The sequence below is a fragment of the Aphelocoma coerulescens genome, chromosome 23, assembly GCF_041296385.1.
Source record: "Aphelocoma coerulescens isolate FSJ_1873_10779 chromosome 23, UR_Acoe_1.0, whole genome shotgun sequence".
Lineage (NCBI taxonomy): Eukaryota > Metazoa > Chordata > Aves > Passeriformes > Corvidae > Aphelocoma > Aphelocoma coerulescens.
Window position 1 is genome coordinate 7,288,849 of NC_091036.1, and position 27,965 is coordinate 7,316,813.

The following is a 27,965-nucleotide window of genomic DNA, read 5'->3' on the forward strand; positions in this document are numbered from 1 at the left end:
TCGTGGACTACAGCTCCCGGTAGCCACCAGGACAGGACACGGCTCCCAGTGTCACCAGCACGAAATCACAGCTGCCACTGACACCGGGACAGGACACGGCTCCAGTTCCACCACTGCGAAACCACAGCTCCCAGTGTCACCAGCACAAAACCACAGCTCCCAGTGCCCCCAGTTCAGGGCACAACCCCAGTCCCCCCATCGCGGCCGTGGCCCCTCCGTAGGGGCTGCGGGGAGCTGCACCCCAGCCCCAGGGCTGCCCTGTCCTGTCTGCACCCAGCCGGGTTCCTGCCCCCGGGACGGTCCCCTTGTCCCCTCCAGAGGCCAGGGGTGCTCTGGGGTTCTCACTGCCCATCCTCGCGTTCTCTGTCCTTCGCTTAATCCTCTTTCTGGAGCTAAAGCGGCCCCAGGCCCTCAGTAATCCCCTCTGCGGCCAGGGATTAATTCCCTGCGGGGCCGAGCCAGCCAGGCTGGCAAATAAATATCCTAAGGTTTGGTGAAAACCGTCTCTACCAAGCTCCCACACACGCAGCCCCACTCCAGACTCTCGGGAGTGTCTGGGGAAACTGAGGCACGGGCTGGGTGCTGGAGAGAGTCCTGGCATTGTCACTGTCTGTGTCCCCTGGGTCCCTGGGGCTGGGGCAGGGAGAGGGGACCCCAGCACAGCCCCTCAGCGATCGATCCAGCCGCAGGCTGAGGCTGGCGGGGCTGTCACACCCGTGGCCGGGATCCAGCGCTCCGTCGGGCCCCGGCTTGCCCGGCCGTGGGGGCAGGGCGGAGGGCGGCTGCCGTGGCCGCGGATGCCGGGACGGGGTGGGAGAGACGAGCCCCGACCTGTCCCTGCTGCCCGGCCCAGCCCACGCCCGGCTCGCCGGAACGGGGTCAGCCCCCTCCAGCAAGCCCAAATCACCGCAGCAAAGCCGCCCTGGGAGAGGCTCCTGGATGGAGGTGGTGGGCGACAAGTCGGATGCTCAGGGCCATCCTGCTCTTGCCTCAAACTGAGCCCAGCGGGACTGGGGGGTTCATTGGTGAAGCCCGGGGGTGCTGGTTCTGTGGCTGTCACACACACTGGGCTCACACAGTGTTTACAGGGACCATCTTTAAGGGGTTAACTCGGCCCGCATTCCCGCTTGGCTCCTGCTCCTGTCACCCCACCAAGAGATCTCGCTCTGATTTGGGGGGTCAGGCCGGGCCATCTTTGCCCCCTGACAGGGTGAAGCCCGCAGTCCCCGGGCCGTGGGCATGGCCGTGTTGGGAGCTGGCGTTGACTTTGTCAGGATGCAGAAGGGCTCGTCCCTCCTAACCCTGCCTGGGGGTCACCTGAGACCCCAGCGGTGTCCTTGGAGCCCGGGGACCGCTGGAACCCAGCAGTGTCACTGGTGGAGGTGGCCCCAGCCGTGTTTGTATCCCTGCTCCCCATGGCTGCCCCATGACCCCATCACTGCCCTGTAACTGCCCCGTACCTTTGGGGGTCCCCCGGGGCACAGAGGGGCTGGGGGCTGAGACCTGGGGATCACGGGGGACAGGGGGACACGGGGACAGGGGGACAGGGGGACACGGGGACAGGGGGACACGGGATCACGAGGGACAGGAGGACACGGGGGACACGGGATCACGGGGGACAGGGGGAACAGGGGGGACACGGGGACAGGGAGACACAGGGAGAGGGGGACAGGGGGACATGGGGACAGGGGGACACGGGAACAGGGGGACAGGGGGAACAGGGGGACACGGGGACACGGGATCACGGGGGACAGGAGGACACGGGACAGGGGGACAGGGGGACACCGGGACAGGGGGACACGGGATCACGGGGGACAGGGGGAACAGGGGGGACACGGGATCACGGGGGACACGGGGACAGGGGGACAGGGGGACACGGGGACAGGGGGACACGGGGGACACGGGGGACACGGGGGACACGGGATCACGGGGACACGGGGACACGGGGACAGGGGGACACGGCGGACAGGGGGACACAGGATCACGGGGGACAGGGGGACACGGGGACAGGGGGACACGGGGACAGGGGGACACGGGATCACGGCGGACAGAGGGACACGGGGACACGGGATCACGGGGACAGGGGGACACGGGGACAGGGGGACACGGCGGACAGGGGGACACGGGCGTGGGTCGGGCCCCGCTCAGCCCCGGCCCCCCCCCCGGGACACCCCGGCGCGCGCGGGGATCCCCCCCCCAGTCCCACGTGGGCGCGGCCAATGGGCGCGCGGGGCGGGGCGGGGCTCCGGAGGACACGCCCACCCCGTGAGCGCAGGGCCAATGGGAGGGCGGGGCGGGGCCGGGCGGGGCGGGGCCAGGGCGCCGAGTAACAGATGCGGGCGGGGGGGGCACGTGGAGCGCGGGGGGGACGCGGGACCACCGGGACCGGCCGGACAGAGGGACAGGGGGACAGGGGGACAGGCAGCCCCGCGGGGACTGACAGGCGGACAGGGCACAGCCAGCCCCGGGAGGCGACAGGGGACATCCAGCCCTGGGCGGGACAGACAGACGGACGGACGAGGGACAGCCAGCTCTGGGAGGGGACAGGAGACAGACAGTCCCGGGGGGACAGACGGACAGCGGACAGTCAGCCCGGGGCGGGACAGACGGACAGGCGACAGCCAGCTCCGTGGGGGACGGCGGACAGAGGGCAGCTAGCCTCGGAGGGCACAGACAGACGGACAGGGGACAGCCAGTCCCAGGGAGGGACAGGAGGACAAGGACGGGCAGCTGGGGTCTTGGACAGGCAGTCGGGAGGACACGGGAACGGAGCCCAGCGCACGGACAGACGGACAAGGTGACGAGGGGGACGCTCACGCCCAGCGCCCCATCCCCGGAGCGGGGCTGCGCGGAGCCTCCCGCTGCGGCTCCTCCGCCCGGCCGCGCACCGGGAGCCCGGCGGGGCGGCTCGGCGGCTGCTCCGCCGCCTTCCCCGGCCGGGGATGCAGCCCGGAGCCGCGGGCAGCCGGCGATCGAGACTCCGGGACACGGCGGCCCGACACCCACCCGGGGCCGCGAGTCCCCGAAGGTAACGGGGGGACCGGGCAGGGGAGGAGCAGGTTGGAGAGAGGGGGGCTCCGGTGGCTGCGGGAGGGTTTATTCCCAGGGTTTTATTCCCAAGGGGCCTGGAGAGGGGGATCCCGCCGCAGGGATGTGTGGAGCCACTTGTGGTGACACGTTTGGCGGCGACAGGACGGTGACGACGCGACCTCTCCCTTTCTCCAGGGATTTGAAGCTGGGCCAAGCGATGGAAATGTCATTGTCGCGGCTCGGGGGCCCGGAGAAGTGAGTGGCTGGGACGCCGGGGCACTGGGCTCTGCTCTGCAGCCGGACACCAGGACGGTCCCGAAAAAACAGCACAGCCCTGGGCAGAGCCGGCTGCAAGTGGGGTTTGTCACAGACTGCAAGGGCACAGGGGGGCCAGGAGTCTTCCCACCACTCTCTTGGGGCTTGGGACATCAGCCTCTCGACCAGACTCTGGCACCCATCTGAGCCTGATGAGGAGCTGGGGCTGCGTGTGAACCTATGCAGACCAGGAAGAAATACATTTTCCTGACTTTCCTTGCCTCTTGGCTCCTGCTTTTCCTCTTTGGAGGGGACCAGCTGCGCCGTTTCTCTTTCTTTTCCGGGAAGAAAGCCGAAGCCCGGAGGAACTGGCCCCGCTGGACAGATCGGTCCCTCCTCAAAAGCTTTGCGGACGCCGAGGAGCTGCCGAGGGATGGGGATCCTTCCCTGCTGTCCCCCTGGGAGCGGCGGGCGGCGTGGCTGAGCGTCTACAAGAGCAGCAGATGCCGGATGGAAACCTGCTTCGACTTCTCCAGGTGCGAGAAGCACGGCTTCAAAGTGTTCACCTACCCCCAGGAGCGGGGCCAGCCCATCTCGGAGACCTATGGCAAAATCCTCAGCTCCATCGAGCGCTCCCGCTACCACACGGCGAACCCCGAGGAAGCCTGTCTGTTCATCCTCAGCATCGACACGCTGGACCGCGACCACCTCTCGGGCCAGTACGTCCAGAACGTGGATGAGAAAATCCGCAGCTTCCCGCTCTGGAATGGCGGCCGGAACCACCTCATCTTCAACCTCTACTCGGGCACCTGGCCCGACTACGCCGGCGACCTGGGCTTCGACATCGGCCAGGCCATCCTGGCCAAAGCCAGCTTCGACACCGAGAGCTTCCGGCCCGGCTTCGACATCTCCATCCCTCTCTTCTCCAAGGACCACCCGCAGCGTGGCGGGGACAGGGGGTGGTTGTACCAGGACTCGGTGCCCCCCAAAAAGAAATACCTGTTGGTGTTCAAGGGCAAGCGGTACCTGACCGGCATCGGCTCCGGCACCCGCAACGCGCTGCACCACATCCACAACGGGAAGGACATCATCTCCCTCACCACCTGCAAGCACGGCAAGGACTGGGAGAAGCACAAGGACACGCGCTGTGACAAGGATAACATCGACTATGAAAGGTGAGTCAGAGATGGGGCGGGAAAGGAGGGTCTGGGGCGGCGGGACACCCCACAAGTGTTCCTGCCTGTCTGCGGGGTGCAGCCGTGGCCGTCTGTGGTGGCTGGACCTCCAGAGAGGGGAGTTTTGGGCTCTCCTGAAATGGATGAGGGTTTCATTGCACGGTGAGGAGCGAGGCGCTGACTGCTCAGGGCTTTCCTGCTCTGTATTAAAGTTGGAGTAATCTGGCGAGGGCGGCTCTTATCTGCAATCGCTGCCACTGCCTCTAATACGATTTCCCTTTTTCCGAACGCTGATGAATGACGCTTTTCTTCTCCCCCCTCCCGCTCTCCCCCAACATAAACGTTTTTCTTGGAGATGAGCCCGAAACATCCCCCCCTGACTGGCTCCACTGAAAATCCCACAAAAGTGGCGGGTCTGTGGGCGTCCCAGTGTGGGTAGCCCTGAGCTTAATTGGTGGTGGTGGGTGGGGCTCCCCTTGTGTCCCCCATCACAAATGGGCACGGTTGCAGCAGCGTGTGATGGACACACTGGTGGAAAAATTGGGGGGACAAAGTTCTGTGAGTTTGGGGGTTCCATGCTGCAGGGACACACACCAGCTCCTCACCTCCCCATCCCGTTACTTGGGACCCATCACCAGCTGCCCAGTCCAGGGCTGGTAAACACAGACCCCATCCCACAGACAATGGGCAGGTCCCCATCCCACTGCCTGGGGACATCCCCCGGACACCCGGCTGGAGAGCAGATGGGGAGAGGCCACGTTGGGCATCATCCTCAAAGCGTCTTAGGAGGTGCCGGGAGGTAAAAGTGGAACTGGGGTGCTGGCACTGGGATTAGCCGGGGCTTTGGGATGGGTCAGGCACCACATGGCCCTGTCTGGAGGGTGCCACCAGCCCAGCAGGGTCAGCACTTGCAGCAAACGTCTTTTTGGGATGGCGTTGGCAGGACAGGGGGCCCAGGGTCAGCCCCACCCTGTGCCAAGGGGCAGCGGGATGAGAACTGCCCCCACCCGCCCACCCAGGTAATCCCCTAATGCTGTTTGCAAATACAGGGAGATTTACACCTCTCCCAGGACGGCTTTGGGCAGCGGATCGATGGGGAACACGTGGCACAGGGCAGCGTGCTCCTGTGTGACCCTGAGCCATCCTGCTCATCCCTGTGGGACACCGGGCAATAAAACACCATCATCTCCATCAGAGCCAGATCTGCCCGACCTCCTGCAGGGATCGATGCCCTCCTGCCCCGGGAGATGTTCCCAGACTTGGACAGGGGACAGGCCAGCGGAGAGGGGACGAAGTGAGACCCCAACCCCGTTCACCCGGTGTGTTGGTGCTGTCGCGGTGGCGGCAGCTCGGGGAGCAGAGGGAGGCCTTGCAGGGGGTTCCATCACCCTCCTCATGCCCGAGGGGCTGCCCCAAACAATCCGGTTCTGTGCTGGGATAAAGGGCGGCTTGTGGCAGCGCTGCGGAGCGGCCGTGCTGCCCCGCGTCCGGAGCAGCCAGAGCGGGCTGGGAGAGGCTCCGTGGAGCCGCCGGTGCCGGTGGCACCGTGCCTGCCCGGAGCCGCGGAGGGGCCGGGCGAAGGGAGCGCGGGCGGGCGCCCGTCCCGGCTCCTGACAAAACAAGGAAGCCCTGACGGCGATTGCCCGGAAACCGCAGCGCGTCAGGAGCGAAGTATTTCCATCGGGAGGCTTCGGCCCCGCAGCCCGGCCGGCGCCAGCCTCCCCACGGCTCCGCGGCTGAGGCGAGGGGAAGCTGCCCCCGGGACGCGTCCCGCTGCCCAGCCAGCCCCGGCAGGGTTCGGGGTCCCCGAGGAACGGTGGCAGCAGGGTCTGGCCGCGGGGATGTGGCTGTCGCTGCTGTGGTTTCATGAGAGGGGTCTGGGCACTGTCACCCCTCCCGTTGCCCGGCCAGGAGTTTGGGTGTTAACGAGTCAAGGGTTTTGGCATCCTTTGGAGACATTGGGGAGGTTCATCCAGAGGCGGATTTTATTGTAAAACTCTGTGCCTTGGCATCGGGGCTGATTTCCCACATTCCAGAGTGCTCCAGCACCCACGGAGGTGACATCCTCAATTCCCAGCCTGGCATCAGCACCACGTTCCCACCTCAGGGACACCCTTCCTCCTGGGGACCAACACATTTCAAGGGCGCTTTTTGGCCTCCCACCCACCCGGCTGAACCATGCGAGTCCCCCCGAGCCCATCCAGGCCCGGCTGCCCCTCCCCGCGGGCAGGAACAGACAGGGTCTGTCCCGACCTAAAGTCAATATTGGATTTTCCGGCGCGGCCGCAGGGACCCGGCAGCGGCCGAGCCTCTCCCCAGCGCGGCACAGAAGGGGCTTTGACAGCCCCACGGGCGAGCCCGGCCGGGGGCCCGCGCTGTCGGCACCCATTGATTCCTCCCCCGAACGCTGCCAGGGCAGGCAGGGCTGGTCCTGCCCAGCAAGTCTGGGCACGGCACAGGAGTCGCTGCAGTTTCGGGCTCGGGGGCGCGGGTGGTGGCCTTGCGTGGGGTGTCATTGCTGGAGGGTGGGAGGAGCTGGGTCGTGCCTTCTTTAAGGGGTGCCCGGGTACATCCCTTCATCACCCAGGAGATCTCTGCTCCCACAAAACCAGGGATGTTCAAAGCCAAACTCAGTCCAAACCGATCCTAACGCTGCTCTGGGCTGGCTCCACACCCGCCAGGCGCCAGCAGCATCCCCCAGATGTTCACAAGGGGGAGGGGGCCATGCCTGACCCCCACCCCATCTCCCACCCCAGGTTTGACTACCAGGAGCTGCTGCACAACTCCACCTTCTGCATCGTGCCCCGGGGCAGGCGCTTGGGCTCCTTCCGCTTCCTCGAGGCTCTGCAGGTACAGGGTGGGCAGGGGGACAGGGGACCCCCTCACTGGGGTCCGGGGGCTCTGTCCCAGCCTGTGGCGTCCCTCCACAGGCCGCCTGCATCCCGGTGCTGCTGAGTGATGGCTGGGAGCTGCCCTTTGCCGAGGTCATTGACTGGGGCAAAGCTGCTGTCGTGGGCAGTGAGAGGCTCCTGCTGCAGGTACCACGTCCAGATCCTGCCCCACACCAGGAACAAGACCCCCAATCCTAATGCCAGTGGAGCCCCCAGCCAAGTCTGGGGGTGAACCCCTCACAGCGAGCCTGGCAGTCCTCCTGGGGGCAGATCCAGCCTGGAATGGGGGTCCCGTTCCAGCTGCAGCCCTGGGCCACTGTTCACCTCGGGGGGAAGGTGGGGAGCATCCTTCCAGACACAAACCCTTGGGAATCCTGGGCCCGATCCTGCTCCAGGGAGAGGAGGTGAAGCACCACAGGGGGATGGTGGCACCACATCCTTGGGCAGGGGCCGTCCCTTGGGACAGCTGGGATAGTTGGAGGTGGCAGAGGCAAGGAGCCCTGCTGGGGGGCAGCTGAGTGAGGACCCCTCTGCTCCACCCCACACAGATCCCCTCTGCCGTGCGCTGCATCCACCCCGAGCGCGTGCTGGCTTTCCAGCAGCAGACCCAGTTCCTGTGGGATGCCTACTTCTCCTCCGTGGACAAGATCGTGCACACCACGCTGGAGGTGAGCCCCCCACCCCGAGCCCCCCTCCCCAGCTGCCAGGGTCACCGCCGGGGTGCTGGGAGCATCACTCGGGCCTCTGGCAGATCATCAAGGACCGGCTGTCTCCACACCGCTCCCGCTCCCGCTTCCTCTGGAACGCGCTGCCCGGGGGGCTCCTGGTCCTGCCTGACTTCTCCACCCACCTCGGGGATTTTCCCTTCTACTACCTGCAGCACGGTAGGATCCTGCCTGTCCCGGCTGAGCACGGCAGGCTCGGGGCGTGCCACAACCCTTGTCCTTTCCCACCCTCTTTTCAGGCTACAGCCCCTCCAAGAAGTTCACAGCTTTCATCCGGGCGGCCTCGCAAGCAGGATCCCTGTCCCAGCCCATCCTCAGGCTCATCCAAGCCGTCTCAGGATCCCAGTACTGTGCCCAGGTGGGAGGAGCTGAGTCCCGCGTCACTCAGGGCAGCTCCCAGGGATCCAGCGGGATAAATGGGGCCGAGCCCTGTGGATCAGGAAGGGGATGGGTGGGTTTAAGGATGAGAGGAGGTGGCTGACAGTGGAGTCAGTGGAGTGGGCAGAGCTGTGTCCCCAGCCCTTCGGGGTGGAGGTGGGACCACCTGGGGGTTTATCCTGGTCCACACTGCCATGAGATGGTTTTGGGATGGTCTGGGCTAGAGCAGGGAACCCAGAAAACCCCTCCGGACACACCTGTCCTCCCTCTTGCAGATCGTGGTGCTCTGGAGCTGCGAGAAGCCACCACCCCCGAGCGGGAAATGGCCCCAGACCACGGTGCCTCTGACCATCATCCAGGGCAGGAGGCAGGTGAGAGGGGCAGGCAGGGAGCTGGGGCACGGGCAGGGAGCCAGAGCAGCCACCCACGGCACAGCCCAACCTGTCTGTCCTCCCTGCATAGCTCAGCGACCGCTTCTTCCCCTTCGAGGCCATCCAGACGGACGCGGTGCTGAGCCTGGACGAGGACACCAGCCTCTCCACCAGCGAGGTGAGGCCATGCTCCCGGGTTCCTCGGGTGCTCAGTGGTCACCACAAGGCTGTCCCCATGTCCTGAATCCTCCAGGGGCAGCGGTGATCCTCTCCCGCAGCTCCCCGCGGGCGGTGACACCGCAGTGGGTGACACCGCAGAGGGTGACACCGCAGTGGGTGACACCGTGCCCATCCTGTGCCAGGTGGACTTTGCCTTCTTGGTGTGGCGCAGCTTCCCTGAGCGCATCGTGGGCTTCCCCACGCAGAGCCACTTCTGGGACCCCGAGCAGGGGCGTTGGGGCTACACCTCCAGATGGACCAACGAGCTCTCCATCGTCCTCACCGCTGCCGCCTTCTACCACCGGTACCCAGCCGGGGCGGGGCTGGTGGGGCCGGGGGGCTCAGCCACATCCTGCCCCTCACCCTGCTCTCCCCCCAGGTACTACCACAGCCTCTTCACCGAGTACCTGCCCGCGGGGCTGCGGGAGCTGGTGGACGGGCTGGCCGCCTGCGAGGACATCCTGATGAACGTCCTGGTGGCCGCTGTCACCAAGCTGCCACCCATCAAGGTGACCCAGCGGAAGCAGCACAAGGAGCTGGTGGCCCAGCAGGCAGAGTGCAGGGATGGGGCTGCGGGGACCCCCCCGCCCGGGCAGCGGAGCCCCTCAGCCCCGCACTCTGCTCCTGCCGAGGTGAGGGGCACGGCCGGCAGCCGGCGTTTCTCCCAGCGGCAGGACTGCCTCAACCAGTTGGCCGACTGGTTTGGCTACATGCCCCTGGTGTCCTCCCAGCTGCGCCTCGACCCCGTCCTCTTCAAGGACCAGGTCTCCGTCCTGCGCAAGAAATACCCAAGCTTGGAGAAGCCGTGAGGCTGCCGGGGTCGGGGCCGGCTCCGGGTGCCCCGTTCCCGGGGCACAGAGCCCTGCGGGAGCAGGCGGCCGCTGCTGACGGGGTTTTACTCGTTATTGGGTTTTACCAGTGCAATAAAGGAGGGTGGAGCGGTAGGATCCGGATGGTGGCTGTGGGATGTAGGGGGAGCACAGGGAGCACCAGCTTTTGGGTGCTCCAACACTTCTGCCATCGGCACGCTGGGAATAACCCGGGCAGGCTCCCCCAGCCCTGCGGGGAGGGCGAGTCCTTCACCTTCCCGAGGGCAAACAGAGCAGCGATAAGAGGTGTGTGTGACCTCCCTCCCTCGCTCCAGCTGGGTCCCCTGCAGTCCCTGGGCAGCCCAGCACCCCCTTGCCTCGCAGCGCTCCCCGCAGAAGGGAAGAGGGGTGTTTCAGCTGCCTTTCCTCCCAGCTGAATAGAAATAGGGAATATTAGGTGGTTGGCCTCCAACAGCCACTCTCAGGCTGCCACAGCCCCGGGTCTGCCCTTGGCTCCTGCAGATAGCGGAGATAACACCCAGACCCAACATCCCCCCACACACCCCGTGTGCTCTGCTTTATTTCCCACACATAAAAAGTCCCCCCGGGACGCGAGGGCGGGAGTCAGTCGCGGGGGGGCTGGCATTCCCGGCAGTCCCGCATCTCCTCGGAGTAGCTCTCCACCTGGATGGTGGTGGTGTGGAAGCGGAAGGCGCCCTGCAGCCGGGAGCTGGCCTCCTCCAGCACCTCCTGCGCGCTGGCAGCCGCGTCTGCGAGGAGAGAATTTGGGGATGTCGGGGTGCGGGGGAGCCCCGACCCTCCCCAACCAACATTGCACACTCACTGATGGCGATGTGCACCGAGAGCAGCGGCTGCGCCGCCGTCAGCGCCCAGATGTGGAGGCTGTGCACGGCCTCCACGCCCCGCACCGCCAGCAGCGTCTCCCGCACCGCGTTGAAATCCATCCCTTTGGGGGTCCCTGCGGAGGCAGAGCCGCGGGAGCTGCAGGGACAGGGCCCACGGCACCCACGGGTGACCCCGTGGCCCAGTCCCCCTCCCCGGTGGGTCCCTACCCTCCATGAGGACGAGGAGGACGTCGCGGAGGATGGTCAGCGTCGTCCCCAGCACCAGCGCGGAGAAGAGGAAGGTGCAGATGGGATCCACGTACTTGTACTCAGGCTGGAGGGGGTGGGAGGGGGTGAGGCCCCTCCAGCACCATCACCTCACCCCAAATCCCCATCGGGACCGGTAGGGCGGGCACACAGTCCTCTCTGTCTCCCTGTGCCTGGCCACGGCTGTCTGGAGCTGCTGTCCCCGTGTCCCCAGCACCTCCTTTGCCCCCAGCACCCCCTTTGCCCGCGGTACCACCCAGACCTTGAAGAAGATGATGTAGGAGGCGATGAGGACGCCGACGCTCTGCAGCAGGTCCCCCACGACGTGGACGAAGGCGGCGCGGACGCTGGCGTTGGGCTGCTCGCCGGCTGCCCCGTGGCTGTGCCCGTGCCCTGTCTGGTGCAGAGCCACCCCCATCCTGCGGGCAGGGCACTGGTGACACCCCAGGGGCCACCAGGCTCAGGGAGGGGACACCCTGGGAGGGCGAGAGCCACGTGGCCGTACGTACACGAGGTTGACGGCCACGGCGCAGGCGGAGGTGATGAGCATGACCCCACCCTCGATGTCGTAGTCCCCCGAGAGCAGGCGCTGGGCCCCCAGGTAGACCAGGACCCCTGTGACCACCCAGATGGAGAGCACGGAGAGCAGGGCCCCCAGGATCTCTGTGGAGAGACCCCACCCCACACTGCTGCCTCACTGCCGGGCCATTCTGAGCACCATTCCCGGCTCCCCGGCAGTGTTGGGACAGTGAGGACACCTGGCGCTCATTCCCAGGGATGCTCCTTGCACAGGGCTGGCAGCGCCTCTGCCTTGCCCTGCTCATGGTGCCAGGACTTTGCCAGAGCTCCCCGGGTCCCTCAGGGCACCCCAGAGCACCTGGTCCCCACGGGGAGGGCACCCCAGGGTGCTCCGATGGCATCCCCGGGCCGGTGCCACCGCGTTACCTGCCCGGTGCCACCCGAAGTTCATGGTTTTGGTGGGGGGACGTGAGGACACCCAGAGCGCAAAGAGGCTGATCATGATGCTGGCAAAGTCCGTCAGGAGGTGGGCAGCGTCCGTCAGGATGGCCAGACTGTGCGCCAGGTACCCGCCTGCGGACACAGGACATTGGGGGACATCGGGGGGCCTGCCCCGAGCTGGGCACAGATCAGCTCACCCCGCGCCACAGTGGGGTCCCACTGGGTGTTTTGAGCCACAGAAAGCCAACAGGGAGCTCTGGCCGCACCCACAGCAGGGAATCAGGACAAGAGGGGCTCTGGGCAGCCACTCGGGGTGACCCCACAGGGACCACCCCACTGGACCCTGCACCCAGCACTCACCCACGGCTTCCCCCACCATGAAGAAGAGGCAGATGCCAGCGGCCAGGTAGAGCTTCCTGCGCGCCCGCTGCTGCTGGCCGGGGTGGCCGTCGGCCCCCCGCGTGTGGCAGTGCTGGCCACGCCGCGTCCCCAGCTCCAGGGCGGGCGCCTGTCCCTGCACCGAGCTGTGCCCGTCCTTTTGCGCAGCCCCCACATAGAACCTGCCGGGCAAAGGGGTGGCTGGGGCTGGACTTTGGGGAGCGGGTTGGACCCTGAATGCTCCCCCCAGCCCCTTCCCCGGCCAGACCCCACTCGGGAGCCCCACGGCAAAGAGGGGACACGACATCCGCACCCCCCCGGGCACCCCCGTACCCGCCTGCGCCCTCGCTCAGGAGGTGCCGTTTCTCGTCGCCGGCTGCCATCCTCCTCCGGGTCGGGAGGTCGGCGTGGTGACCCCGGCGTGTGGCCGGCGCTGGTGGCAGCCGGTGGCCTCGGCTCGTGTGAAGAGCCGGGATTCGTGTGCAAATCCCGGCTGGAGGAGGGACGGCCAAGCCGGCTGCAAAGCGCCCGCGGAGCCTGCCCCGGGCTGGGCCCCCTCGCCCGCCACTCGGGGGGCTGCTGGTGTGGGGGGATTGCTCTGGGACCCCCCCATAGCGTCCCCAGGAGCTGCACACCCGGGCATGGCTGCAGCCCCCGCGGCAGAGGGGACGGAACATCCCAGTGTCCCCTCCAAAGGCACACGGTGACCGCCCCCCTCCCCGCCTTGGGGAGCCCTCGGAACCCCCCAGTTTAGATCCAGCCATGGGATGGATAAGCCTGGAGCCCGACCACCCTTCCACAGCCGGGACTCCTGCCCCCCGCCCTGGGTGAGCGGCGTTAATTGCCCTGGGGCTAATTGCGCTTGTGGCTCAGCTCTGGGTGCTGCCTCAGTTTCCCCCTTGGCCCCCGCTGAGCCGGACTTGTGTTTTTTGCAGGAGAAAAGCGTTTACGGGGTATTTTTGCATTTAGGATGTATTTTTTGCATTTATGGTGTGTTTTTGCATCCAAGGTGTATTTTTGAGCTCAGTCCGCAGCAAATCAGCAGCTCGATGCCAAGACCATCCCCATTTCGGGGGCTGGCCCAGCCTGGAGCATCCTCAGCCCCTCTGTGACACATCCCCAACCCCGAGCGGGCTCTGGACAGGGCATCCCCCCACCAGGAGACAAATCCTGCCCGGTGCCGACCTGTTACATCCCGGGCAGGCGGCCAGGAGTGGCTGCCAGCACTGCCAGAGGTGCTAATGAGGCTGGAAATTAAGAGTTGGACCGACCGGACTCTTGGACCGGCGCTGGCAGGGACACCGGTGATGGCACCAGCCTGGCAACCCCACTCTCACCCCCGTGCCCACCGCGGGGCTGGAAAGCCGAGAGCGAGAGGCGAGGAAGAAATAACCACTCAAAGCACCGGTTTTCTTTACAAAATACACAAATTTCAAATCCGTGACAATTATATACAAAACAAGGGAATTACAAAACGTGCGGAATTGTCCTATTTGCACCCGTATAGAAAAGTGTCCTGTGCTGGAGCAGGCGCCGGCTCGCCAGGCTGCCGGTCCCTGCCGTGTGTCCCCCCCATCCCAAATCCGTCGCCGGACATCCTGTGCCCGGGGGCGTTTCTCCCGCGCCGGCAACGTTGCTGTGGCTACAGGGAAGCTGCCGAGGGAGAGGATGGGGTGATCAAGGAGGGTCTAAGCCCGCAAAGCTCCCCCACGGGTGCTTGAGGGTCCTGGGGAGGTGGGTTCAGCCCTGCCCCTTACCCATCACTGTCCTCTCGGGCGCTGAGGTCTCTTCCACCTCTTCTTCCTCCCCATCAAAGTACTCCTCATCTTCCTCTGCTGCAACCAAGCGGCCAAAGGTCACCAGGAGCCACCAGGAACAGCAAATGGTGTCACCAGGTGGGTGGGAGTCGGTAAAGGGGCATTGGGGGCTGAATTACCGGGGTCGAAGTCCAAGGCATGGACGGCCTCGGTGAGGTGGTCCAGGCTCACGGAGAAGGCATCCATGCTCTCATATCCCTGCTCGATCTTGTCCAGGCGACCACCCTTGGAGGCCTCCACGATCCTGGGCAGGGAGAGCATGGATGTGTGTGTCCCTGTCCCCTCGCTGAGCGGGGGGAGCCTGGGGCACCAGGGCAGGGGGTCAGGGCATCCCCCCACTCGCCAAATCCTGCCCGTGGGGCTTGGATCATGGAGATTTCCCCAGTCTGAGCACTTACGTTTTGATGAGCTGCTTGGCATTCTGTGGAGAGGGAGAAGGGGAAGGAGGAGATGAGTGAAGCCGCACACAGTGTGACCCCCATGGGGGGTACCAGCGGGGAGGGGGAAGGTTTGGGGGTCTCACCATGAGGAAGGCGGCCCCTCCGGTCTCCTCGGCTGCCTGGATGGCTGTCTCCACCAGCCGGCTGGACTTCTCCAGCTGCTCCTTGTACTGGCAGATGAGGCTCTGGATGAAGGCGGTCTTGTCCGCCTGCTCCTGGGAGATGCGCTGCAGCAGCTCCGCCTTCTTCTCCTCCAGCAGCGCTGCCAGGGCGTCAAAGCGAGCACAGAGCTCCCGCTTGGCCGCCTCGCTGTTCTCCTGCGGGGACAAGGAACAAGGGATGCCACCTCTGTGTCCCTCCAGCACCTGCAACATCCCAAGGGCTTCCCATCTCCATGGGCTCTGCCCCACTCCCGGCCATCCCCCGCTAAGGTTTCACCCCCGGGTTTTTGTGGGGCTCCTTTTCCTCCTTTCCTCACCTCGGTGCTCTGGCAGGAGTCCTCCAGCTGGGAGATGATAGTCTGGATCCGGTCATTCCCCGCCACGAGCATGGAGATGCAGTTGTTCAGCTCAGTCTGGTGAGGGACAGATGGAAGAAATTTTAACTCCTGTGGAGAGGAGAACTTCTCCCATCCCAACGCAGGGACAGGCTGGGCATTGCTTGTCCCCAGCTCTGCTCCCCCACACCCCTCACCAGCCACAGCTGCTCTAAATATAGTCTGTCTCCTGGGCGAAGTCACCCGGGGGCTATTAATACCCCGTGAGCCAGTCCCGCTGTTATTTGTGACTGTCCTGGCTCAGCACATGGCCCCGGCCCAGCCGTGTCCCCCGCAGCCCCCCCGGGTCCCCCCCACGGCACCTTCTGTCCCTGGAAGACGGTTTGCAGCGGGGCCACCTCGCAGTCCTTGTGGGCACCGAACACTTTGCACATGGAGCAGGTGGGGACCTCGCAGGTGACGCAGTAGATGTTGATCCGCTCGTCCTCGTGCTCCTTGCACATGGGGTGCTCCCCCTTTTTCAGTGGCCTGCTGGAGAGGGTGGCATGGCCACGGTGATGTCCCTGTCACGGTGACATCCCCACCAGGGCGATGTCCCCGCTGCAGGGACACCCCTGCCACGATGGTGTCCCCACTGCGGCATCACCCCCAGCGTGGTGACACCCCCACTGATGCTGCACAGTCACCCCAAAATCAGGTCCCCAGGAAAGAGGCCAGATCCTGGCATAACCCCACAATTGCTCCTTGGGGAACCACCAACCTCTGTGCCTGTGTAAACCCCAGTAGGTCCCCGTTTAAACCACCGTGGTGCTGGGCATGGCAGCGGGTGGCGCTGGGGACGGGGGGGCTGCGGTCCAGAGGCGCTGCACCAGTGCCTAATTTTAGCCTCGTGCTGCCCGGATTTATCGTCACCCATCGTGTGACCGGGGTGGGGGCACCCAGAAACCCCCGGGGGGTCCCAGACGGGGGCTGCAGCTCCGTTGTCCCATCGACAGCAAGGAGGGACATGGGCACAAGCCAACCCTCTGAAGCAGGGACAGGGCTGGGCCCCCCGGACCCCCCGGCAGCCGCGGACACCTGCCACGTGCCATCGTCCCCGTCCCCATGGCTCTCACACAATATTTACAGTGGTTCAGGGAATTTGGCCGGGGCCACTGCTCTGTCTTGAGAGCCTCTGACCCCTCTGTCTCCCCCCAGCTCCATCCTTGTACCCACTGGGGCCCCCCCAAACTGTCCCTCTGCCCCTTATCAGCCTCAGTGCCTGTTGTCACGAGCAGAGCCTGGATTTGTTCCCCACACCTCTTATCTCCCACCGATTGTTCCAGCAAGAGCTTTTGGGGAGCAGCAGGACGTGCCCAGTTGCCACCACCCCCCCAGGGATCCGCCATCCCCCTGGGACAGCCAGAGGCACAAACTGCTCTGGACAGGAGGGAGAATTGGGTTGGGGGAGGAAGTTTTGGGCCCGGGGAGGAAGTTTTGAGTCACAGGAGGAAGATTTTGGCTGAGGGAGGAAGGTTTGAGTCAGGAAAAGATTTGAATCAGGGATCATTGAGCTAGCAGGAAGACCCCCAGGTGTAATCTCCTGGGGTCTCAGTGCTGGAGCTGGGGCACGGGAGGGGCGGCATCCCCACATCCCCATGTCCCCATATCCCCCTGTCCCCCCCAGCCCCGGCTGCCCGTGCCCACCTGGAGCACTCCTGCTTGTAGATGTCGATGATGTTCTCCACCAGCAGGTTCCTCTGCAGCCCGTAGACGCCGTGGCGGTCCAGCAGCACCTCGTGGCGGCACGAGGGGCACCGGAACCGGCCCCCCGAAATCAAACTGCCCCGGCTCTGCCAGTACGGGTTGGCGGCCTGGGAGGGGAAGACGAACATCAGGGGGTCCCTCAGTATCCCCACAAACATCCCAGTGCCCCCCAGCCCGGGCGTGGGGACGGAATGGGCGCGGGGACCCCGACTCACCTGGAAGACGTCGTTGGCGCACTTGCGGCAAAGGTTGTGCTGGCAGGGCAGGATCACCACGGGCTTGCTGAACATCTCCAGGCAGATGGGACAGATGAGCTGCTTCTCCAGGCTCTCCATGGGGCTGCCATCCTGCAGGATGCCGGCTTGGAAATCCATGGGCTCGTCGGGGCTCTCCTCTCACCGCTCTCGCTGCCAGCACCCCTCGCCCCGCTATTTATAAGGCGCTCGCTGGTCATGAGGATCTCAATCCCGACGCGGTGTCGGGTGTCCGGGGACAGCACCTGTCACACGGTGGACAGCCATCGGGAAGGGCCAGTAAACAAGATGGGCACAGCTTGTCCAGGAGGCCCTGCCCGCCCGTGCCGTGGACATGCCTAAACCGGAGCTGTGGGGTAAACAGGGCCACGCGCTGCCCCGTGGCCAAATGGCTGCACGCCCTGGGAGCAGCACAGCCTGGGGCTGGACCCCAAAACAGCATCAGAATGGGGACAAGGAGGGGCAAAAACCAGCCCCGTGGTCATTAGGACATTGCGATGGTTCCAGAAATCAGGCAGAGCTGGGCCAGCCACAGCAGGGGGTGGCTTATCCAGAGTTTGTCCTTTTCCCCACCCAAAATATGACCAGTTCTGGGGTGCAAACACACCTCGCCAGTGGCTCCCTGTGTGCTTGGAGGGGAGAGGCAGCTCTGGGGAGACGCAGCCCCCATCCCTGTCACAGGCAACAGAGTGCCCCCTCCCCAGGCAGGGGCTGGGGGTTCCTCTGTGTCCCCAAACACAGCGGGGGCTGCTCAGGCTGTTCCCCACACCGGTGTCACAGCCATGACCCAGCTGGCTCCGCTGCTGGGGTTCAAAACCTGACCCAGAAACACATGAGGGGGCAGAGGGTGAGCACAGCCCTCGCTGAAAACAGCCCCGGACACGATGCCCAGCCGGCTGGCCAAGGGTCAGTGCTGGCCAGAGGGAGAGCTGTCAGCACGGGCAGCTGCACCGCGAGGGTAACTCTACCCTTGCCACAGATGGGTCACGGCGGGGGGACAGGGTGGGGCCTGCTGCAGTGACCACAGCGACTGCGGGCAGGAGGGGGGCAGGGTGTGTGGGCACACAGGTGTAGGTGTGCAGGGATGCAGGGATGCAGGGGTCGGTGCATACAGGTGCATGGATACACGTGTGCGTGGATGCACAGGCACACGGTGTCGGGGTGCACTGACCCCCTCCTCTCCCCAGGCCTCCCCCCACAGCTGTTTCGGGGCTCCTTCCGCCCTGGCTCACGTGTGGAGCGAGTGACTGAGCCGGGACCTGCCAAGCACATCTTGCAAAATTGTTCCTGTTCTGGCCCCTGCGGCTCTGCCAGGCGCTGGCAGGGGAACAGGGCTGGCTGGGCACCGGGGAGGGCAGCGCAGGGGTCGGACACTGACCGGACCCAGACACGACCTGGCCCTGCCCAGGGTGACATTGATTAATTAATTGCTTCTGGACTCGATTAAGGGGATTCACAGGAATGGAGGGGTTGTAATGCCCTAAGCAGCTTTCCGAACCCACAAGGGGCTCATTGGCCCCTAATTGGCTTGGGACAGCTTAGGCAGGACCCAGGACACTAATCACCCCCGGGATCCTTCCCAATTAACCCTGGAGAGCCCACTCTCCAGGGAATGAATCTCCCTCTCCTTGGTCTTTGCAGGGCCCTGAGCAGTGGGTGGCCCTGGCTTCTCCCAAAATGTCCCTGAGAGCTTTGCAATGGTTGAGGAGACAGCAGGACCTGTGACAGGAGCCCTGTGCCCCCAGCTCCTGGACACGGGGGGCACTTCCAGCCCTGCAGCCTGGCGAGGAAAGGTGGCCATGGCACAGGACAGGGAACAGAGAGGGGCGGCAGCTCTTGTGTCACCGTCACACAAAGCTAGAGCACAACCAAGGGTGCGAGGGGCTGTAGTGATTTTTTTCTGGCCACCAAGCAATAAATCATAGAGTCCCGGAACCGTTTGTTTTGGAAGGACCTTAAAGCCCATCCCAACCCACCCCTGCCATGGGCAGCGACACCTTCCCCTATCCCAGGCTGCTCCAGCCTGGCCTTGGGCACTTCCAGGGACCCAGGGGCAGCCACAGCTTCTCCAGCCAACCTACGCCAGGGCCTCCTCGCCCTCGCAGGGAACAATTCCTTCCTAATTAACAACCAGAAATTTAGGCAATTAATTAATTGATCGATTGATGAATACCATTAAGCGCCCACCGCGCTCGCCCCGCCCCGCCGCCTCAGCTGACCAATCACAGGGCGCTGCGCCGGGGGCGTGGCCTCGCGGTGGGCGTGGCCGCGGCCGAGGGAGGCGGGCGGGCGGAGCGCAGCCCTAAGATGGCGGCCGGGCGGCGGCGGCGGCGGCGTTGAGGTAACGCGGCTTCTCCCGGCCCGGGGGCGGCCTCGCATTGCCCCCGGCGGGTTGTAGCGGGCCGGGATCCGCTCTGCAGGTTGGGGGGGCCCGGTGCGCACTGCGGCGGGCAGGGCCCAGCGGGCTGGCATCGTCTCCCCCGTCTGGGGCGAGCGGTGCGCCGGTGCTTCCCGTCACAACCGCAGGTGGGGGCCCGGTGCGGCCGCCCCGAGTAGGAGGGGGGCATTTGTATTATCTCTGTTATCTCTATTATTTATACATTTGTATTGTTCCATAATTGCCGCCGTTAAGGAGGCGGGCGGCGCTTCCCGGGCCCGCGGGAGCGAGCGGCGGCCCCGGCCCGGTGTCCGCTCGGCTGGGCCCGGCCCCGGGGCTCCCGCAGCGCCCGGGCAGCACCGCGGGCCGGGGCAGGGCCGGGGCAGGGCCGGGGGCGGCCCCGGGGCTCCCGCAGCACCGCGGGCCGGGGCAGGGCCGGGGGCGGCCCCGGGGCTCGGCGCGGTGACACGGCCGCGGGGACAGCCGGCCCCCGGCACGGGGGGACGTTCCGTGCCCGCTTGGAACCCGGTGTGCCCGTGTTTGAGTAACGCAGCGCAGTGTTTTCCTCCGGAGTTGTTCGGCCGCTGGTGAAATTACAGATCCTGCCCTTGTTGGCGCATCGGATCTCAATGTTCAGGCTCTGATCTGAAGTTGCGGCCCCGCTACATGTGCAGCCTCGGCCCATCCCGTGAGTGGATTCTCCTGGTAACGCGTTTCTCACACACGTCACATCTTGGTTCAAAACCTTACTGCAAATGTGTATCACACAGCTTTGCTGAAAGGTTGAAATATCTCTGTAGCATTGCCTGAGACTGATGATACCTTTTTTCTCTCTCTTTTTCTTTTTTTTTCTTTTTTTTTTTCTTAAAAAAAAAAAAATTGCCTAAAGCAGTGGAAATACTTGAAAGCTTCCTACTAATAACAGGCGTTTGTTTCAATGTGGCCCTTATTGCCTGGTTTACTGACATAAAGAAAATTACCTTTATCACTGGCTGTCTTAAAGCTATTGTAGTTCTGATCTACCAGTGTGATTTTATTTATTTATTTATTTACTTTTGGTTTTGCGTTTCATTCTGTTTGACCAGTGATCCTTGGCTAGCCAGGCTTTTTTTTTTTTTTTTTAATTTATTCCTGTCTCTAGTCAGTGTCCCGTTTTGGTTTGGTTGTGTGAAGGTGGTGCTGGTGTTTGGTTTGTAATCTTGTAGGGCAGCGTGCAGGGAGGGTCATAAATCTGCAGCAGGGTTTGGTGGCTTTTTTTTTTTTTTGTGTGTGTGTGTGTGTGTCTCTCTTTCTCTCTCTGTTTTACTTTCAGAGCAATAACTTAACTTTTGTCCTTGCTCTGCTGAGCAAAAGTGAAAGTTAGATGCTGGTTGCAAACTTCTGCAATCAGTTACCCTTTTTAACCTTTCATAGCTGTAGATTCCTCGTGCGGAGGAGACTTGGTGAAAAATCAGTCACCTCAAAAAAATAAACCGGGAGCGATTGAAGCTTTCTCTTCTCTGAGCAAAACAGCTTAATTATAACAGAAACATTTGCTCCTGCAGTCACCTCCACAAAAGGCAGTTAATTAAAATCTGTCACTGCCCAACCAGGGGCTTCAACTGGAACCTCCTGTGCTCTCCAGGCTGGATGGGGAGCATGACACCCTCCTGTTATTCCTGCAGATGCTCACGGAAGACACTGAGGGAGAGGAGCAGGAGCGTTCTCGATAGTCCTGTCTCGGCACGATACCAGTCTAGGTTTGAATTGTTGCCACCTTGAACGCACTGGGCTGTATTTGAAATTTTAATGAAAAGATGTAATTTCGCTTCCACCTGGCCCGTGGCAACAGGTGCAGGTTTATGGAGCAGCTTCTGGAATGTTCTAGCACTCAACCCCCATTAATGGCGGGGTCTGGGCAGGCCCAGCGCTGCCACGCCAGCCCCTAGAGGGGAAAATACAGCCCGGTTCCTGTGCCTAAGTTTTAGTTCTGTGGGTTTTTCCCCCTTCCCCAGAACCTTTGCTCTTGAAGATGGTGAGTAGCCAGCCTAAGTACGATCTAATTCGGGAGGTTGGTCGTGGCAGTTATGGTGTGGTGTACGAAGCGGTCGTCAGGAGGACCTGTGCCCGCGTGGCCGTGAAAAAGATCCGGTGCCACGCTCCGGAGAACGTGGAACTGGCTCTGCGCGAGTTCTGGGCCCTTAGCAGTATCAAGAGCCAGCACCCCAACGTCATTCACCTGGAGGAGTGCATCTTGCAGAAAGATGACATGGTGCAGAAGATGTCCCATGGCTCCAGCTCCTCCCTTTATTTACAGGTACACGAAGCCGAGGGAACGGGGTGGAAGGAATCGGTAACGATGCGGAGCTGGGGGGAAGGAGGTGGGGCAGCCAGGGTCGTGGTTTTGAGGTGTGCTCAGATAGGTGAGGGGATTGTTGGCATTGCTGGCACCCAGAATTTAATAGAGGTCTTTAAAAAAACTGAACAATCACCTGGATCTTGGGACTTGGAGCCGTGCTGCTCTAAAAGGCTCCAGAATTTGTATTTCATGCAAATCTGCTTTGATAATTTGCGGAAGCCCCACAGGTGAAGCCCAGGGGAGGTGCAGGCTGTGGAGTTCTTGGCAGCAGCCCTGCTGCAGGTTAAAGAGCACTCCTGTCCTGGGATAGAGCTTGGAGGAAATCCATCCTGGGTGTCCTTGGAAGAGGAAGTCACGGTCTTGATTTGTAGGAAGCCAACACTTAAAATTCTTTCAGAAACAAGAAGCAATTGGTAGCACATCATGAGCTGTTGCTTTTTTTCATAAATAACTATTAGGCTCTTCAAAGAGGGGTGAAGGTATGATAAATAAGGGAATAAATATCAGTCTGAAAGCATCCTTTAAGTTTGAAGATGTGTATTTTTGAAGAATAAGTAGCTCTGGGAAGACACTGAAAGATAATCTAATTAATTCCCTTGTCAAGAAGCAGCCCCAAGTATAAATCACCCCTTGGCAGAAATTTGTGTCCCTGGTTTAAAAAGCCAGCAGCCTGCTCAGTGTTTGCTGTGTTATCCCTAGTCAGCTCTCATCATTTCAGTTTTCATTGTCATTCCTGCTGTCTGCTGTGGGCCTTTTGTTGGTGAGCAGCCCTGCAGATCCCGTTGTGCCGGGTGCTGTCCGAGCCTGAGAACCAGGATCCTTGGCTTTGCCAGCTCCCTGTGGCTTGGGAGCCGTTCCTGACTTGTTTTCATGCAGGGATTAGGTTAAAATTATACTGGCCAGCTCATGGGGGAGAAGTCAGTGCCTTACCTTCCTGGTTTTAGTGGAGCTGCCAGGGATTGCTTCCAACTTGAGGGCAGATGTGCAGGGAGGAGCTTTGAAAGCCCCAGGGTGGAATTGTAAGGTGGGGGAAGAGCTTCCAGGTCACCCCCAGCGCTGGTTTGGATGGTGGTGCTGGAGAGCAGCTGGCACAGGGACCTGGCCCTGGCCAGGCACAAACACCACAGATGGTTGTGCTGCTCCAGAGGGAAGAGCAAAGGGCAGAGCTGAGCTGACTGGCAGGGTCACTTTCTGGTAGCCTGGGCTAAACTAAGGACAATCAGACACCCCTTGGCTCGGCCTCGCCTCTCCCAGGTGATGTCACAGAGCTGAGCTGCTGCTCTGTGTGAGGAGACTGAGGAAGGGCTGTCACCCTCTCCTGGGGCAGATTCTTAGTGCCAGCTGAACCAAATCTGTGGAGTTTGAGTCCTGAGTTAGCTTTGTCTGCTGGTGCTTTGCCACTGTCACAGATGTAGGGGGTGGATTTTGTTGTCTTAACTCACACAGCATCTGCAAGTTCAGCTCCCGTGACTCCATGGAGGGCAGAGCTGCGTTGGTGCCCTGTTGGCAGAGGAGACTCCCTGCTCTCCTGAGATACCTTAATCTCACTGTTCCTGACTACAAACCCTAAATAAGACATTTTTTAGCTCTAAAATAGATTTACTGTTTAAATTGGTCTGGGAAGATAGCTGTGAAGTACTACCATTTCTTTTCTTGAAAAGGTCCCTTTTTAAAAGCACTTCAAAATGCCTCTCTGAGTATTAACACACACCACAATTTTTGAAAGCCAGATCGATTTAGTATCCACTGGTTTACTACTAACAGAAATAATTGCAGGACTTTGCTTGCAGAGCTGCCTCAGAGGAGCTGAAGAGGCAAATGCAGTTGTGTAAACAGGATTGTGTGTAAACAGGATTAGTAAAAGTGATTGCAGGTTTTACTTTGCTTTCTGTGTGAAGCAGCTGTAAGAACTGGCTGCTCAGCTTGTGTTCCTGAAAATGCCATGCGGATAATGATGGTGGGAAGGGTGTTCCGTGCTCAGCTGTGCCTGTAGATCAGTGTTCTCCTGAGCTCAGGGGTCCTGTGTTAACTTGCTGGAATTCGTTAATGTGTCAGGAATGGAGAACAGGCTTTAAAAATCTCTCACGGATAAATACAGCTGCGTGGAGTTACTTGTGAGACTTTGTTTATCCCGAAAAGCTGTTGGCAAAGTGGGTGGGACAGGCTTTGTCAGGGTGGGACACTGTCCAGCTGGGACAGATGGGAGGGCAATGGCCACTGGGTATCTTTAAAAATTCTGTTATCAGGGTCGAGCTCCGCTTCTGGGCAGGAGCCTGAGCTTGATATGCTCCACACAAGTGAAGATAAGGAGGCTGGCAAATACATTGTGATTTTTTTTTTTTTTTCTTTTCCATAAAAACATTTGCATAATGTTTACTTTTCCCCGTTGCAATATCTTGCTCTCTGGATTGTTGAGAGGAGGATCAAACAATCCTAGAATGGTTTGGGTTGGAAGGGATCTTAAGCCCCATCTCATTCCCGTGGGCAGGGACACCTTCCACTATCCCAGGTTGCTCCAACCTGGCCTCGGACACTTCCAGGGGTTCAGGGGCAGCCACAGCTTCTCTGGGTAGCCTGTGCCAGGGCCTCAGCAGCCCCACAGGGAAGAAATCCGTCTGTATAATTAACCCAAATTTCCCCTCTCCGTGAAGATCCTGATTTCATTCATTTTTCCATCATATCCTTTCATTCTCATGTTCATCAGGTAGTTACGACATTTCTTTTCCCCTGTTGCAGCTTGTAGAAACCTCATTAAAAGGAGAAATAGCCTTTGACCCCAAAAGTGCTTATTACCTGTGGTTTGTGATGGATTTCTGTGATGGAGGAGACATGAACGAGTACCTGCTGTCCCGAAAGCCCAACCGCAAGACCAACACCAGCTTCATGCTGCAGCTCAGCAGCGCCCTGGCCTTCCTGCACAAAAACCAGATCATCCATCGGGACCTCAAGCCCGACAACATCCTCATCTCCCAGAGCAGGGTGGACGCCAGCGACCCGGAGCCCACCCTGAAGGTGGCGGATTTTGGGCTGAGCAAGGTGTGCTCGGCCTCCGGGCAGAACCCCGAGGAGCCGGTCAATGTCAATAAATGCTTCCTGTCCACTGCCTGCGGCACCGACTTCTACATGGCCCCCGAGGTGTGGGAGGGACACTACACGGCCAAGGCAGACATCTTCGCCCTGGGCATCATCATCTGGGCCATGCTGGAGAGGATCACCTTCATAGACACCGAGACCAAGAAGGAGCTGCTGGGCAGTTACGTGAAGCAGGGCACGGCCATCGTGCCCGTGGGCGAGGCGCTGCTGGAGAACCCCAAGATGGAGCTGCTCATCCCCGTGAAGAAGAAGTCCATGAACGCCCGGATGAAGCAGCTGATCAAGGAGATGCTGGCGGCCAACCCGCAGGACCGGCCCGACGCCTTCGAGCTGGAGCTGAGACTGGTCAACATCGCCTTCAAGGACAGCAGCTGGGACACGTGAAGGGGCTCGGCGGGAGCTGCCTGGCAGGCAGAGCCTGAGCTCACCTGCAGGGGGTGGTTTTCACCTCGCTGGAGTTTCCCGACAGGAATGTTGAGTTGGCCGTGGTGTAAAATCCCGGAGTGAGACGTGAGGGTGTTCCTTGGTGTGCACTGGCAGGGGGATGTTGAAAGAGCCAACACTACTTGATTTCCAGCACTCTGTCATGGAGTGTCTCATACATTCCAGTTTCCTATGTCAGTATTAGGAACTCTCATGGAAAAAAAAAAAAGAAAAAGAAAAAGGTTTGCATGCTGGCAGTGCAAATCTTGAGGCTTTGTAATGTAATCTGTGTATATATTTATGTACATGAGTGACTGGGAGCGTGTGGCACTTAAATTATTTGCTGTGGGTCTGGATGACTGGGGTCTGCTAGAAAACTGGGTGAGGAAGGTGGGTGAGAAACACTCCTTCTTCCCCAGGCCTGAATGACTTTATTATTTATTTTTGTTATCTGATTTCAGAGACTTGACTTTGTAAACAAAAAAAAGCAATGCAAGGGGATCAGCTGCTTTTGAAGTGCTAACGTGGCTGATCTTAGCACTCAGAGCTTAATGAGCTCATCACCGAGGGAGTCAAATTAAAAATGTACAGTCAGGTGCTGGCAGGGGGCTGGGTCATTGATCATTTGATTTTGCTTTTATTTATCGATTAATCTGCCTTTTCTCAACATGCTTTCTGCTCTGGTGTCTATAATCCAATAGCACCTTGAGGATTTATCACAGCAGAGTTCTGTGCCCTCAGCTGATGGAAACATGGATGAGGGAATCCCAGCAGCATGTTCTTAAAACCCTTCAAAATGCAGTGGCAGCACAGTTTTCCCACTAACTGGATCCTGCTGATAATCCTGGCCATGGCCTTTTCCTCTCTGGCACTGCCCCTGATCCAGTGGGGATGAGGGGACAGAGGTGGCTCTGTCCCGTGGCTCACACCTGGTGTCAGAGCTGGGAGAAGGCTCAGTGACAGGTATGTGAAGGGTGGCAGCCTGGGTTGATTTTTTTTTTATTTATTTATTTCTCCTCCTTTTAAAGAAGTGATCTTTATTTGAAAGCACAGATGGGAGGATGGGGAGCTTTGGAGCAGCTGGAGGCTGCTTATCCCCAGCTCTTGTTGCACAGAGCAGATTGAGGCTGGGAGAGGTTTTGCTGAGGCCACCTGACTCTGCAGGGCTGACAGAAGCTCTTTGTACCAGCACAACACTTTGTTCTTTTGGGTGCAGGACTGACCTTTTCCGTGCAGTTTGACCTGTTGGAACAAGCAGAGTTAAAATTGCCTTTAAAGCTGCAGGAAAGGCCAGTTTTCTTAATAAATTCAATTTAATTTTTTTACTCCACCCAAATCTTACTTGAAAATGGCTGCAAGTATTTCCATGTATAATTTTCTTTTGAATACTGTTCCCTCTTGGTGCTTGGGGAGCAGTTCTGGGCACTCAGTGTTTATTCTTTGAGTGTGAATAAACAAAATACCATTTTTTTGGTTTGTTTTTCCAAAAGCAGAAAAGATTCTGATTCCACCCAGCTGCTGAGGCTTTACAGGCCACAGGTGGTTCTTACCTGGTGCTGTGTGAGCTGCCTTAGTTTGTAATTCTTGTTATTTTCTTTCACTTCATCGTTTTAGGGAGTGATCCTCAGACAAACACACTTCACTTCTGTGCCAGCTCTGCCTCCCAGTTCTCACATCTCAGCAGGGTCACTGGATGAGTAAAGTTTGAAGGGGGGTTTATAATTCACCTTAAACTTGAGAGCTTTTTAAAAATAAGGGGGTGAGCATCCCCTTCTCTTAGCCAGCCAGAAGTCACAACCAGGGTGTGAACCTCCTGCAGAGTAACACTGCTCCCCTCTGAGGTGCTTTGTGACTCACCCGATTCCCCTCTGCAGGGTTCCACTGCCTGCAGGGCAGAAATGAGGGAATGGCACAGGGAAGTTTTGGGGTTTTTGACTCCCAAAGTGTTTCTTTGCACTGATTGCCACTTTATAGGTCGGGGGAGCCTGAAATCCCCCTCATGGTGCTTATCCTCGCTGTTGGGTGACACTGGTAGTCCTCGAGTTCTGTGTTCTCTTTGATTTTTATTGTCTGAGGTCTTTGTTTTGAGAAAACGAATCAAGTTTGTTGTAGCAGCTGCGGGGTCGTTCACCAGCGTGACACGAAGTCAAGACACTTTCCAGCACTTGGGAAAGATTTTTTTTTCCGTGTTTTTCTTTAAAAACTGTAAAATATATTTTATGGAGAATTTATAATGAGGAAAATTATTGTGTAATTTATTAAGTTCATGACTGTTTTTGAAATAAAATCTTGAATTTCAATGAAGTTTTAGGACTTTTTATGGGGAAGTGCTTTCGGTCAGTGCAGTGTCAGTGCTGCCCTCCAGCATCCTGCTGCTCCCACATGCCCTGAGAAACCTCAGGAATAAAGGTGAGGAAACTTCATTACTTATCCATGACAGGCAAGTGTAGGCCTCATTTGCATGTTTTAATTAGCAGTGCTCTGGACAGAGGGTTCTGCAGACTGGAAATGCTGTAAATGAGCTTCTCTTGGAATTTACCCACAACAAACCCGAGCCCAGTGCTCTCCCCTGTGCCTGCACCTGTGGATTCCTGGTGCCAGGAGTGGGCAGATTCCCACCTGGCAGAAGCCTTGTGCTTAAGTCAATGCAGTTTGGATTTAGATTCATTTTTTTTGGG

At 60.5% G+C, this 27,965-nt stretch overlaps 4 protein-coding genes across 8 annotated transcripts; 2 read left to right on the forward strand and 2 right to left on the reverse strand.

The window, feature by feature from the left end:
* The first annotated feature begins 2,426 nt into the window (after window positions 1-2,426).
* Window positions 2,427-9,991, forward strand: EXTL1 (exostosin like glycosyltransferase 1). The gene is made up of 11 exons (XM_069036172.1): window positions 2,427-3,028; window positions 3,226-4,460; window positions 7,217-7,310; window positions 7,391-7,498; window positions 7,900-8,019; window positions 8,103-8,235; window positions 8,316-8,434; window positions 8,730-8,825; window positions 8,917-9,003; window positions 9,188-9,348; window positions 9,424-9,991. Exons 2-11 carry the CDS (start codon window positions 3,526-3,528, stop codon window positions 9,851-9,853), a joined length of 2,283 nt encoding a protein of 760 aa, XP_068892273.1. The 5' UTR covers window positions 2,427-3,028; window positions 3,226-3,525; the 3' UTR covers window positions 9,854-9,991.
* A 443-nt stretch (window positions 9,992-10,434) lies between these two features.
* SLC30A2 (solute carrier family 30 member 2) lies at window positions 10,435-12,705 on the reverse strand. The gene is made up of 8 exons (XM_069036033.1): window positions 12,637-12,705; window positions 12,286-12,485; window positions 11,911-12,057; window positions 11,475-11,628; window positions 11,228-11,384; window positions 10,927-11,032; window positions 10,698-10,832; window positions 10,435-10,623 (listed from the first exon to the last, which is right to left on the reverse strand). The coding sequence occupies exons 1-8, from the start codon at window positions 12,684-12,686 to the stop codon at window positions 10,478-10,480; spliced, it is 1,095 nt and encodes a 364-aa protein (XP_068892134.1). The 5' UTR covers window positions 12,687-12,705; the 3' UTR covers window positions 10,435-10,477.
* A 540-nt stretch (window positions 12,706-13,245) lies between these two features.
* Window positions 13,246-17,221, reverse strand: TRIM63 (tripartite motif containing 63). Of its 3 annotated transcripts, none has more exons than XM_069036178.1 (9): window positions 17,018-17,221; window positions 16,743-16,909; window positions 15,419-15,584; window positions 15,039-15,134; window positions 14,644-14,877; window positions 14,519-14,541; window positions 14,240-14,364; window positions 14,061-14,138; window positions 13,246-13,956 (listed from the first exon to the last, which is right to left on the reverse strand). In XM_069036178.1, the coding sequence occupies exons 1-9, from the start codon at window positions 17,174-17,176 to the stop codon at window positions 13,946-13,948; spliced, it is 1,059 nt and encodes a 352-aa protein (XP_068892279.1). In that variant the 5' UTR covers window positions 17,177-17,221; the 3' UTR covers window positions 13,246-13,945. The 3 variants fall into 3 exon arrangements, with proteins under 3 accessions (XP_068892279.1, XP_068892280.1, XP_068892278.1); XM_069036179.1 differs by having other exon boundaries at window positions 14,061-14,135; window positions 15,419-15,587; XM_069036177.1 differs by having other exon boundaries at window positions 15,419-15,587.
* A 2,097-nt stretch (window positions 17,222-19,318) lies between these two features.
* Window positions 19,319-27,587, forward strand: PDIK1L (PDLIM1 interacting kinase 1 like). 3 transcript variants are annotated; one of them, XM_069035711.1, is made up of 3 exons: window positions 19,319-19,397; window positions 20,326-21,729; window positions 24,508-27,587. In XM_069035711.1, the coding sequence occupies exons 2-3, from the start codon at window positions 21,445-21,447 to the stop codon at window positions 25,246-25,248; spliced, it is 1,026 nt and encodes a 341-aa protein (XP_068891812.1). In that variant the 5' UTR covers window positions 19,319-19,397; window positions 20,326-21,444; the 3' UTR covers window positions 25,249-27,587. The 3 variants fall into 3 exon arrangements, with proteins under 3 accessions (XP_068891812.1, XP_068891814.1, XP_068891813.1); XM_069035713.1 differs by having other exon boundaries at window positions 19,322-19,397; window positions 21,428-21,729; XM_069035712.1 differs by having other exon boundaries at window positions 19,345-19,397; window positions 20,323-21,729.
* Window positions 27,588-27,965: the final 378 nt, after the last annotated feature.

Bases quoted from the DNA above. Each gene is read 5' to 3' on its own strand.
- SLC30A2 (XM_069036033.1), bottom strand. From the start codon at position 12,686: ATGGCAGCCGGCGACGAGAAACGGCACCTCCTGAGCGAGGGCGCAGGC. The intron at 11,033-11,227 runs GTCTGGGTGGTA...CACCCCCTCCAG, and splicing joins CCTACATCATCTTCTTCAAG to CCTGAGTACAAGTACGTGGA. The intron at 10,833-10,926 runs GTAGGGACCCAC...CTGCCTCCGCAG, and splicing joins CCTCCTCGTCCTCATGGAGG to GGACCCCCAAAGGGATGGAT.
- TRIM63 (XM_069036177.1), bottom strand. From the start codon at position 17,176: ATGGATTTCCAAGCCGGCATCCTGCAGGATGGCAGCCCCATGGAGAGC. The intron at 15,135-15,418 runs GTGCCGTGGGGG...GTCCCTCACCAG, and splicing joins CCGTCTTCCAGGGACAGAAG to ACTGAGCTGAACAACTGCAT. The intron at 14,139-14,239 runs GTAATTCAGCCC...GCTTGGTTGCAG, and splicing joins TGCCTTGGACTTCGACCCCG to CAGAGGAAGATGAGGAGTAC.
- EXTL1 (XM_069036172.1), top strand. From the start codon at position 3,526: ATGCAGACCAGGAAGAAATACATTTTCCTGACTTTCCTTGCCTCTTGG. The intron at 8,435-8,729 runs GTGGGAGGAGCT...TCCCTCTTGCAG, and splicing joins GATCCCAGTACTGTGCCCAG to ATCGTGGTGCTCTGGAGCTG. The intron at 8,826-8,916 runs GTGAGAGGGGCA...CTCCCTGCATAG, and splicing joins TCATCCAGGGCAGGAGGCAG to CTCAGCGACCGCTTCTTCCC.
- PDIK1L (XM_069035711.1), top strand. From the start codon at position 21,445: ATGGTGAGTAGCCAGCCTAAGTACGATCTAATTCGGGAGGTTGGTCGT. The intron at 21,730-24,507 runs GTACACGAAGCC...CCCCTGTTGCAG, and splicing joins GCTCCTCCCTTTATTTACAG to CTTGTAGAAACCTCATTAAA.